Raw genomic sequence first — 12,854 nt, forward strand, 5'->3', positions numbered from 1 at the left:
CGAAAATTGTGAAGAACCGAGAGTAGTTATGCTTTCTGATCTTTCTTTCTTCTTTTTATGGCATTTTTCGAAAACCTTCATTGAAAAAATGTGGAATCTCACATTTTTCTTAGAAAAACCTAATTCTAACCATGTGATATTATTTTTCCATTTTGGTTGGAGTGGGAAATAAATTGAAGAAATTTCCTTTTCTTTGAAAAACAAGGAAAATAAAGATATTCTAGAGCATGGAATTACTTTTTTTCCTGATTGTTGAATCGATCAAGTGGTGAAACATGGAGCTTAATGGTAAAAGTTGGTATGAAGAAGATGAAATAGTGGTATTAGGCCAATTTGCTTGAACTGTGGACTGAATTTGATGAACATGGGTCGGGTAATGTGCAAAAAATCAGGGGTGGCTTTTAATTGGATCAGGCTATTGAAACAGAAGGTGGGTCCTTTTGTTCTTGAGCTGCCACGTGGCACTCCGTTAAAATTAGGGGTATATTTGTGTGATAGTATAACGGTAGGGACTCAAACGACCAAGTAATATAACGAAGGACATTTTTAAATAATTATTAATAGTAGAGTGACATATTAGATCCTTTACCGAAGAATAATAAGATGGATAATATGACTTCTGCTTCTAACCATGAAGGAAAATTTTAAAATTAAATAAATAAAAATGAAGAAGAAAATAGTAGTAGCAATCTTCTTATTTTAGTTCCAATAAAGTTTTACAACAATAGATAGAGAAGGAAAGTTCACAACTGAATGACCCCCATCTCCCCCTTGACAGGCTTTAAAACCTTTCATAGCTTCAATGTACGGCCATCACTAGAAAACTATTTGAAGAAAGGTTCTAAATTTTGTAACTGAGAATGTAAAGATTTTTATACGACCGTTTGCAGAGGTGGATCTAGGATTTAAGATTTATTGGTTCAAGCTGTAAAATTTTTAGCATTGAACCCATTGTATTTTTAAAGTTATGGATTCATATTGCTATATATTATAATATTATTAAATTTTTACACATAAATTTATGCTCCGCGCCAAAAGCATTGTGTTCAGTTAAACCCGATATCAATACCTTGCATCCGCCTCTGCCCGTTTGACACAAAAGGGATTTTCTTGGGGTGGTTTTAGCGGAATGTACATAAAATTGGCAGCATTTAAAAAATGACCTCGGACACGCACATGCTTTTTAGGAGTTTCTTTACCCGACAAAATTGTTCATCAAATCTACTGGATTGTCATACTTTTGTTCTTTAAGATTTCTCTTCCAATCCGGTAGAGTTGATGTTATTATTATTCTACATATTTGTTAAGTTGTTTATTGAAATCTACCGGATTGTCATACTTCTGCTCTTGAGAAATTTTTCTACCGGGTCAATAGAGTTGATGCTATATTTTGTATACCTATTTATTAAGTTGTTCATCGAAATCTACGGGATTGACATACTTTTTTGGGTTGTTTTTGTAAAGTGTTCTTCGAATGTGCAACTTCAATTTCGATCAAACCACCCCAAGTCTGCTCCAAATAATCTCAAATTTGTAACAAAGCTTCCAAATACCAAAATAAACGATCCTCAGTCACCGATTTAGTCGAACAACACCAAATCAAAAAACCCACTTTGTCTTCTCAACACTTTCTAAGGTCCAACAATGGAGTTTTAAGATTTTTATAGTAAATCACCAAAATATGTGTCTGAATTAAAAGTTTAAGCACAATTTATTAACACTCAAAAGATTTTAACAATAATCAATCATTAACTTTTATTTTTCACCATCAAACACAAATTTCAAGCTTTAAAAATTACTCCCTCCGGTCCAAAATAAGTAATTTTTTGGCCTTTTTTTTGTGGTCCAAAATAAGTGATTTTTCCAGATTTCAAGAATGAATTAATTATTTTTTCCTACATTACCCTTGGAGTAAATAGTGTTGGAGTATGTGTTAGGAGTGTTTATGTGAGATAGTAAAGGTTAATATGGTCAATTTCATTGCTAATTAGTGTTAGAAGGTGAATTTCTTAATATGTATGAAAACATCCAAAAAATTACTTATTTTGGACCGGAGGGAGTAAAGAACTATGATATTCAACAAGGACATTTTGCTAAAACCATAAAATGGAGACATTTCCCAAGACCATCCCTTTTGCGAATCGCGCCGTGCTAATTTCTATTTTATATTGTCTGTATGTTAAACATTAACCATATCGTCATATAGTATACTTAAGTTGGGAATCAGGAAAAGAGGGCTAGGAAATCTTTTCATATATAATTCCACCAAATTCCAAAACCAGAGATATCACAAATTTTTTTTTTCATAAATAAAAGATTATCTTTCTGAAGTGTCAATACTTCAATGCATTCAGCGACCTTTATCTACCTGAATGCTGTGATTGTTTGAAGAAGCTGGTTGTGACTTGTGACGTCCCTACACTCATAATATATTAATACTCCTATTACTTACATTAGTAGTATTAATTAGTGAAAGGTAGGACATCTCTAGAATATGTGAGTTCCATTTCGAAAAACACTAGTCTAATGCTTTTTCTAAGGTGTCCCAAAAGCACCACAATCATTTTTTCTTGACTACATCACCTAACATATAAAGGAGAAACGACAAAAAAAGAGTATGTAGTTTTTCTGACCTAACATATAAATAAATTAGTAGAAGCAACGATGAAAGAATATGCATTTGCTGCTTTTCCCTTTCCCCCATTATTTTCTTCTGAACTAATATTTGTATGATATTATATACAGTGGCATGTTTGGGTAGAGAATAATTTGATTTATGTTTCGTACCTTGAGGGGTATCAACTTATCTCATGTTTGATTGTAAAAATTTAATCATATTCGATGTTTACACACTAATAATAGTATACATGTTGCCGTGTATAATAAATATATAATCGACGTATTTCAACTAGGAGCTGTTAATATTGTTGACAGAGCTGCCAAATATAACTTCCCGACTTGCACCACCCCATGCCCTACTCTTCATGATTGTTAATTAATCCATTTATAATCCAAGCTTTAGGATCAAAATAACGAAGAAGAAGAAGGTAACTCTAAAAAATTTCCACAAAATTGTAGTGGACCTCTTTAATGACCCAAAATTATATAGAAGGCCTGCTTTAATCTGGGCCCCTCCATTGACACACAAAAAAACAATATTATAATCTCAACTCCCATTCCATACCACTAATTACCAAATTCCATCTTGCACAAGCAAACGAAAACGTATTCCCAACAAATGGTCCCTAATAAACCGAGAAGAAAACTCACTTGAAAAATAATATATAACTAACAACAATAATGACAAATCCAGGTAATCTCAAAAATAGTATTTGAGAAGAATGGTGTGTATGCAGGCCTTACCTCTACCTTATAAAGATAAATAGAGTGAACTCCGGCTCAAGGAACCAAGTAAAAAAACAATAGTTACAACAATGCACTATGGTAACGGACGCGAATGACACACATCATGTAAATAATAAAGAACCATGAATAAAAAAAAGTACAAGAATAGTGTTAATACTACTGGTAAGCCTAGGAGAAACACACTGCTATCTGTCAACCTTCAACCCTAATCTTCGACCTCTACACCTTCCTATTGTGGATCATATCCTCGGCAAGCTAAAGCAATAACATGTCCTGCCTAATTTACCTCTCCCCAATACTTCTTTGCCCTACTCCTGCGCTTTCTCAAACCCGCCATGGTCAACCTCTCACACCTCCTGACCGGAGCATCTATGTATCTCCTCTTTACATGCCCGAACCATCTCAGCCTCAATTCCCATAACTTGTCCTCCATAGAGGCCACTTCCATCTTGTCCGTAATAACTTCATTCCTAATCTTGTCTTTCCCGGTATGTCCACACAGCCGTTTCAACATCCTCATTTCAGCTACTTTCATCTTCTGGACATGAGACTTCTTTGACGGGCTAATACTCATCCCCATACAACATAGTCGATCTAACCACCACTCTGTAGAACTTGCCCTTAAGTCCAGGTGTCATACTCTTATCACACAAAAACCCCGAAGCGGGCCTCTATTTCATCCACCTCGCCCAATATAATGAGTAATATCCTTGTCAATTTCTCCGTTGCCTTGGATAATAGACCCAATATAATTGAAACTATTTCTTTTGGGGATGACTTGAGTATCAATCTTTACTTCCACTTCTGCTTCATACATTCCATCCCTGAACTTGCACTCTAAGTACTCTATTTTTGACCTACTCAAGTTGAAACCCTTAAGACTCCAGCGTCTGTCTCCAAACTTCCAACATGCTCCGCCTTGCGTCTCGTCACTTAATAAATATACTTATATGAAAATCAATAAATTTGTCCCACGTGTCATTTTTTATATATAACTTATTTCAAATATTGAAATAAACATGAGTCTAATTCATAGCATGAATTCATGATCAATAAAGTGATAAATAAGGCACAATGAAAGAAAAATATTTTCTTATCCTTTGAGATGCAATTTCGATTGTTTTTTTAATTTATAATTTTTAAAAATTTGGCAAAACTTTCTTTCATGTATCTGGTTAAAAGAGAAAGGATAATGCGATACATCAATTATAAACAATATATTATTATTTATAACTATATTTTCAGAAAATTACAACGTGTAGCTATATTTAAATTTTATAGCAAACCCACCTGTAGTACTTGTATGGGGTGTAATTGGTTGATAACAATGACGAGGTGACACGTGGAATCGAAGACAGACAAAAGATGAGTTAGCAAATAACTGGTACCGGGTGCATAGTGTGTAACTGACACTGGATAGATCCTGAAGGAAGCATAGCCAATAATAAAAATCGAAGGTTTGATATCGGGTAGCATTTAATGAGCAGCTGTTGCAGAGAATATATACATTCAAAGCCAGCCGTTATGCACCATCAATGGCGTTTTTATTCTCATTCAAGAGGAGCTTGATTTTAGAATCTTGTCCCCTTAAGTAGGGGATCGGATTCCCTCCAGTGCTATTTTGTCCATTAATCTTCAATGGGGTGTTTGATATGTGCCACGTGGACAAAAAATAATCAATGGTTTGGATTGTCCTATTATTCAAAATAAGTTTTTAGGCAACACTATTATTTTTAATTTCAAACTATTGAAGTTATTTTTTCTGATTAAAAAATATTGAGTGTGCGTCATTGTAGTATAAAGTTGTTTATAATTGTAATAAACTTGTATTCTGTTCCATTTTTCCGTAATTATTTTTTGTTTGGCGATTTTCTATAATTCAGTTTTCTGTTACCAACGTCAAAATCAACTAAAAGTTTTTCTTTCGGCTGAAGATTTAATCAAATAATGAATTTCATTACTTACATAATAAATTCAAATAGCACTAAAGTTATAGAATAAAACTATATCAATTAGTACGTCAAAAATCGCATGTTATGTTAAAAAGCATCCATTTTTTATACAACTAAACTACAATTAAGAAATACTTGGTAATGCATTATAAAAGAAATAAAAAATAAAATTAGCACTCATGTCATATAAAGCTAATTTAAGTTTGCCTTTCGTCTTTTATATAAAGCAGTGATGATATTATACAATTCCTTCAATTTGTTAGAGTATATATATTGCATTAATAGAGAAAATTAAGGGGCCATGAATAATAGAACAAATCCAAACCATTCATTATATTTTGTCCACATGGCATATATCAAGCACCCCATTGAAGATTATTGGACAAAATAGTACTGGAATCCCCTTAAGTAGGGGCCGTAAATAGCAAGAACATTGTTGCACACAAAATATTCTCCACACAAAAGCTATAATCTACTATTTTACATCTAAATAACTTTATTATTATTTTTACTTTTGCTCTCGAAAAGAATGAGTTCAGAGGCAGGCTTGTCATCTCCTTTAATTTCAGTCGTTAATCTTATTTTGTCTCTATTTTTTTTTTAATCATTTTTGAATCAAGTCGATTGTCTTGTCTATAAATCACGATATAAATTTAAATATACTGTTTTACGGGTAAACAATACTGAAACAAGAGATCAATTGTCTTCAACTGAAACAACAGAGCGACAAGCTCTCGTAGCCTATCTTGAGTTCCACTCTTAACAAAAGCATTACATTTTTGAATATGGTAGTTAGACTCTAAACTATAGTGCTTTATTAAAATTTCTTGCAAAGAAACTACTAGGATGTTGTTTCACGTTAAAAATAAATGTTTAATTGTATAAAAACAACTTTTAGAATTAGATTAAACCCCTTTTGCCGCACGCAAGTGTAATATTGACCCCATTGCCACACGCAAGTGTATGTTGACGCCCCTATATTGGTGTAGGGAGGCAGGGAGACGAAACAAAAGGGATGACATCATCCACATATCATCATCATCATCATCTCAAAATCAATCATTCAATTAAATACTTTTTGGTAAGTCATCAGAGAAAGAAATTAGAATCTTTCTATTAAAAAACATATACCCACATATTTCCCAAAGTCTTGTTCTTTCCCTTTTTTTCCTTCTGTTAATAAGTCCGCCATTTCTCCATTGCCCAAAACGGATTCTTTGGATTTTAAGGTACAAATCTTTCTTTTACCTCAACCCCATGTGGAATTTTAGCTTTACTTTAAGTGATTCTTGTGTTCTGTTTTTTGTGTCTATTTATATGATCAATCTTGAAAATTGTGTTAGTCCATTTTTTTTATATTTCTATTGTACTTGTGTGATTTGAATTTGCTTTAATTGAACTGGGTTGTTGATAATTTTTCAGAAAAGTTTGCAACTTTTTGTTCTAGGCTTTTGAAGTTTGGATTTTAAGGTTCAATTCTTATCTTTGCTTGAACTCCATGTGGAATTTTAGCTTTAGTTTCAGTGATTCTTGTTTTCTGTTTCCTTTTGTCTCTATGTATGTGACCAATATTGAAAAATGTGTTCTTTTGCTTATAGTCTATTTTTTTTTTCTTCCTGTTGCGCTGGTATGATTTGAATTTGCTTTAATCGAACTGGGTTGTTGATGATTTTCAGAAAAAAGTTTGCGACTTTTTTTGGTGGCCTTTTGAAGTTTGGATTTTGTTTAATCATATGTTTCTTGGGGAGCTCGCTCAAGTTTGTCTCCTTTTTTTCTGTTTATTTCTTTTGGTTTTTAGTAACCAAGTTGAGATCTTTAGGCGATAGAACTTATGATTGGTAATTTGGGTTTGGGGGAGGGGGGGAGGGGGTTGTAGAGGGTGGGGTGGAGCAACTTCATTTTGCAATATTCTTTGAAGTGAAAAGGGCATTATTTTTTTTTTCCTTTTCTGGTTTTGTTGAGGAGGTGGATGGTATTGATTGATTATTGAAAGGTGGTATTAGTGATCGTTTAGTTACAATTATAGTTTTTTATCTTTTTTTTTTTTTTTTTTAAGGCTAGGTTACTAGTTAACTTGCTTGTTTAGGATTTGTATATCAGTAAACAATGTAGAGTAGTAACAAGAAAAAAGGGGTCCAACTAGAGTGGAATTGATATTGAGGATTCATATAACTGATCACGACTAGTTTGGAGTTGAGAATTGTAGTTCTTGTTGTCACACTAGTTACTTTGCTTAACAGGAGTTCATCATTATGTCTAAAATAAACACGCCCTTGAGTTCTGAAGATCTTAAATTTTAAAGAAAATAAGTATTCATGATATCAAAGTTTGTCTGTAGAAGTTAGTTTATGTTAAATAGATTGGGTCCAATGGAGTAAAGCGTGTGAAATTCTTTAATTAATAAACACGTGACTTTTATCATTTTTCATCAGTTTCAGTCATACTCCAATTTCACTGATGTAAGCTTTGTCTTTTCTGGCCACAGATATACGGTGTACAAGGTTGAGAACCGTCATTTTAGAATTCGTCTTTTGACTGAGCGAAACAAAGTAGTGAGTTGAAACCGTTTTGTTAATCTTAAAGTTTTTAATTCAATTTATGGAAAAAAATGAACATGCGTCGTGCATTATGTATTCAAAGATCTAGTGAAGCACAGCACAATAACATGGGTATCCGTGGAGCTATGTCGACATCTTTATCCATTTTGCCGTCATTGGAAGAGAAGTATCTGAAATTGCCAGATTCTCTGCATGTGCTCACAGAAAAGGAGCAATCTATAAACCTCATTTCCTCACGGGCAATCCCATTAGCATCTAACAGTGTAACAGTAGGGCATCAATTATCTTCCACTTCTGGACCCCACAAAGATTTTCACTTTTCTCCAACCTCTTCTCAAGAAAGTAGGCCACGTAGCTATCCATTTATTTCAAGTGAAGTTTCTGCGACAACCTGCCAATCTTCACTCTCAAGTCTATGTTCAGCATCATTGGATAATTACCCCATGAGAAACAACAATAATTCCTGGAGCAAAGATGCATATCATGACTTAACTGATTTTCCTACGGATGTTCCTGTTCAGAATGGTCAAGTCGAAAACCTTCCCGTTGTCATGGCATCTGATGACCAGACTAAGAGATCTGATTGGCAGGAATGGGCTGATCAGCTAATTAACGATGATGATGCTTTGGGTTCAAGCTGGATTGAACACCTAGTTGATGTCAATCTTCTAGATCCAGAACCTAAGGTTTGTTCTTTAAACTTTAGTGCTAATGTTCGGCATCTGACGGGCTTCTATACTGACTAGAGGTTATGGTCTTCAAATTTATGTTCCCAAGGGGAAAAATTATGGCATCTTTTCTTGATAACATTAACTGTCAGAAGTTGGACTTATTCTTGAGAAATGCTAATTTAGCTTAGACTTGAACTGACAGCAGTGAATGTAGATTTAGTTCACTTCTTGCTCCATCTTAATATTTTTTGTCATAACCCGTTCTTACTCCCCTTTCTTTGTGCTTCTGTTCCATTTCATTACTTTGTTCCTCTGTTATGTCGAGCTGTGTAGGAGCTGCTTGTTGAAACCCGATTTTAGCAAGGTAACATTGCCAAAAGCAAAAGGTGTTAGGTTCCCAAGCTTATTCTTTCAGATGCATATTCTTGTACTTTGGGCTGTCATTCTGCCTATTTCTCTCTTTGTGCTCCACGTACATGAAATGAATTTTAAAATTGTTGTTACACAAACAGATTTAAGTTTAAGTTAGATTGAGTGTATATACACTTGGCACTTTCAGAGTGAAAAAGATGTGTATTTCACTTCTTTGAGCTGTCTCGGTAGTGTTCCCTTTGGCCATCTATTAGTGGGTCTAGTTTTGAAACCATTCATAGGTTTAGTCCTTTATTTCCAATTAACTCCAATTATATTAGCATGATATTGTGTATGTCCTTGTTTCCTTTCTGCTTTTATTTGACTTTGATTTCTAATTTTTGTAGCTGCTGGGAGCATCTGAAGTCCTTGCTTTTCAGCCCCAACCTCCTCCAATTGCACCTTCCGGGCAAAGTTGCCCAGTCGGTAGCCCGTCATCTTCCACAGCGCTGACGAAATCTCGTATGCGTTGGACACCTGAGCTTCACGAAGTCTTTGTAGAAGCTGTCAGTAAGCTTGGCGGTAGCGAACGTGCGTGACCTCTTTGTTTCTAAGTTTTCTTTCTTCTTTTTGTTAGTGGTTAAGAGGAGTAAGAGTTCAGGTTAACATTATTATCTCTATGGCTTGATTTTGCAGAAGCTACACCAAAGGGTGTCTTGAAGCTCATGAATGTTGAAGGCCTAACCATTTATCATGTCAAAAGCCACTTGCAGGTATCATAATCCTCTTCATTAACCTTTTTTGTACTGCAATGAGGGGTGATCATTTATTTATGATATGTATTTCGTTTTGAATTTCAGAAATATAGAACTGCCAGATACAAACCAGAACCATCGGAAGGTAGAAATTACTCTCTGTTTCTTGATGAACTTTTACATCCATCAACGTGCTAGTTGTGTCATGTAACATTCATGTACTTGTTTGGGAATTGAAATGCATTTCATATTTCAGCTATTGGCAAGTGTGGCCAATGCTTGTGTTTCCTGCCTCTCTAGTTTCTCCTGAATGTGTCAAAACGATGCTTGATTGTGAATTTTTTTTGGAGAAAATAAGTTAACTTTGCTGATGCTCAAGTGGATATTGTCATAGTTTCCGAGAGATGAAAAAATTGAGAATGGATTGTAATCTGCTCATTGCAGGAATACCGGAAAAGAAGCCCGCTAGTGTGACAGAGATGCCATCTTTGGACCTGAAAATGTAAGTCTTTGCTCTCGCACTATGCGTATCTATAGTTATGCAGCAATCAAACTTCTCGGATATCTGTTCGTTGTGGTGCATAACGTAAAACATGATGTCACATAAGCAAAAGGTTGTCCACGTCTTTCCAATAGGAAGCTTCCAATAAAAGGACCAAAAAGTGTTGCACAGGGAGTTATTCTGATAGCAGTTAAATTCTAATTTAATTCTGGTCGCCAATTGTTAAAACTCTATTGGGATTCTGGTTATAGGACTATGGGGATAACAGAAGCACTTAGAATGCAGATGGAAGTCCAAAAGCAGCTTCATGAACAACTTGAGGTATGTAAATGATCAAAGGCTCCAGCGTTACTCGTCTGTCTATTCTTGTTTTTCTTGCACCTGATTTCATCATCAAATCATAAGTCAAAGTTTCTGGATAATCGAGAATATAATTACATTACCCATGCGAGGGGAGAGAGAATCTACGAATATATTAATTTTGCTGAGACTTAAGAGCTTCTCTTTATTACAGTTTTGGCTCCCTTACAACTTTCTCACAGTTGTCTCAGCTAAATTTTCTTTCAGAAGAACTCGCACGTGCAGGTGTATAGATGCAAATTCAAGTTTATGACTATTTTAGCAATAGCTCGACGTATTCGAACCTGTAAATTATGATAATGTTCTAGTGTAAATCCTTTCAGGAATGAGGGAGAACATACCACATTAAACAATCCCCTCAGGTAGTATCCTACTTTTAGAAGTACGACATAATCTATATAATGTCAGATACTAGTGGAAGCTCGTTATTTATTATAAATATTATACTCAGACTTGGCGAGTTCCAACTTCAACTTAAAGATGGCATGGTCATTAACTCCATTCCTTACCGTTTTTGTTTTAGTTGATCAATTATCCATGACATACTGATAATAGCAGCTGACTGAATATCCATATTACATCTGCGGCTGGTAGTTATTTGTTAGAAGCTTTGCTGGGTGAAACTACTTGAAGTCATACCCTAAGTTGACATCTGTAATTTTCACGGAACGTCAAATCTTAGGTAGTACCATCGCAGTGGCTAGTAGTGCAAAATTGAAAGGAATGCTTCTCTATCAATTTTGAGGTGGTTCCTTTACTATCTTTTGTGAGTTTTAGGGAGCCTTGTGGATTGGTGTGGAGAGGGTACAGATTAAATGAACCTTTCTAGCTTCCTTTCAATTTTTACAATGGTGGTGCTCGGGCTAGCTGATGTGTACCTCGGCTATTCCACCGGGTACTTGCTACTTCCCATCAGCACAAAATACCGGGTAACTATGCCCACCCAATGCTCAGGCAAAGTCGAGCTTCATTTTCAAATATGAGAAGGTTTTAGAGAGCACAGAGAGGTGTTGAACCATAATCATTTCTTGAATAAAATTCCATGCAACCCTATGGCCGTGATGTAGGGTAAGGCTGCGTACAATAGACCCTTGTGGTATGGCCCTTCTCCGGACCCCGCGCATAGCGGGAGCTTAGTGCACCGAGCTGCAAATCCTATGGCCATGCTGCCTTACTGAACTCTCGATTATGCAACTTAATCTAGTGTAAACAGGTCCTCCTTTGGATTGATTAGTGACCTTAATCACCTCTGGTTATACTTGTTCCTTAACTTATATTTCCTATCAAGTATGGCTATAAAAAACAATTCTATCAAGTATCTGTATAATTAGAACATATCCCTTTCTGCAGATCCAAAGAAAGTTGCAGTTGCGGATTGAAGAACAGGGTAAATACCTCGAAATGATGTTTGAGAGGACAAAAGACATGGGGAAAGATCTAAAGGTATCATCGTCACTAAAAACAGATGAACATCCTTCACCATCCTCTGAGACGAAGCATTCGCCTCCCAACGATAAATCAGAAGCACTAGAGCAGGAACCTGTTAGTTTGAACGATGCTTCAAGTTCCGCAGGGGAGCTTGCACGTGGCAAAAACAAGGAAGGGAACTCACTGGAAAGGAAAACTTGTGAAGATCATGGCTCAGATGTTAGAGACTTGTGTTCAACTCCATCGAAACGAGCAAAAACTGAGGAAACATCAGCTTCATGAATCTTAACAAACTCATTTGTAATGTGTAGCAAGGATAGCTGAAATGTGAATTGTCTTTGCAAATGCTGTTCATTTGATAAAAGCTTCTGGTTTAAAAATACCTAAATCTTTCAACCAAAGAACCAACTATGTTCTTAGCTGATCCCAGCATTGCTCGAACCATCATCTCGTAGGTCTACGAGTATGCTGATAGACAGAGGATCTTCCAGCCTAGAACAAGAAAGTAGCTTGTCAATTATACTGGCTGTTTCATTGAATGTGTTTATCAACATTCTACATAAGGAGTCGATTTGCATTCTTGTCTGGCAATAAGCTAAGTGAAGCTGTGACTGAGGAAGCAATAGGAGCCTATGGTTCCATTCTTCTCGTCTGTCACTTGTTTGCACTTTGATTAGCTAATTAGTAGTTGTTATCTAATTAAAACAATTTATTGGAATTATCATTTTAATATTCACTTATTAAAAGGCATTAATTTTTGGAAAACAGATTTATAGAAAGGAACTTTTCTAAAAAAAAAAAAAATGGGAGTCTGGTGCACTAAGCTCCCGCTATGACGGGGTCCGGGGAAGGGCCGGACCATAAGAGTTTATTGTAGGGAAACCTACACAAATGTCCCAAATAAATCTCAA

General features: G+C 35.4%; 1 protein-coding gene across 1 annotated transcript; it reads left to right on the top strand.

Annotated features, from left to right (window-relative positions):
* On the top strand, nucleotides 6,313–12,522 carry LOC109225436 (protein PHOSPHATE STARVATION RESPONSE 1-like). Its single transcript, XM_019390102.1, has 8 exons — nucleotides 6,313–6,547; nucleotides 7,804–8,562; nucleotides 9,306–9,489; nucleotides 9,595–9,671; nucleotides 9,759–9,798; nucleotides 10,098–10,155; nucleotides 10,407–10,476; nucleotides 11,866–12,522. Exons 2-8 carry the CDS (start codon nucleotides 7,927–7,929, stop codon nucleotides 12,223–12,225), a joined length of 1,425 nt encoding a protein of 474 aa, XP_019245647.1. The 5' UTR covers nucleotides 6,313–6,547; nucleotides 7,804–7,926; the 3' UTR covers nucleotides 12,226–12,522.

Source organism: Nicotiana attenuata, chromosome 5 (assembly GCF_001879085.1).
Source record: "Nicotiana attenuata strain UT chromosome 5, NIATTr2, whole genome shotgun sequence".
NCBI classification, from domain to species: domain Eukaryota; kingdom Viridiplantae; phylum Streptophyta; class Magnoliopsida; order Solanales; family Solanaceae; genus Nicotiana; species Nicotiana attenuata.

Coding starts and splice junctions, on each gene's coding strand:
- LOC109225436 (XM_019390102.1), top strand. CDS start 7,927: ATGAACATGCGTCGTGCATTATGTATTCAAAGATCTAGTGAAGCACAG. Junction 9,672..9,758: donor ATGTCAAAAGCCACTTGCAG/GTATCATAATCC, acceptor TTTGAATTTCAG/AAATATAGAACTGCCAGATA. Junction 10,477..11,865: donor AGCTTCATGAACAACTTGAG/GTATGTAAATGA, acceptor CCCTTTCTGCAG/ATCCAAAGAAAGTTGCAGTT.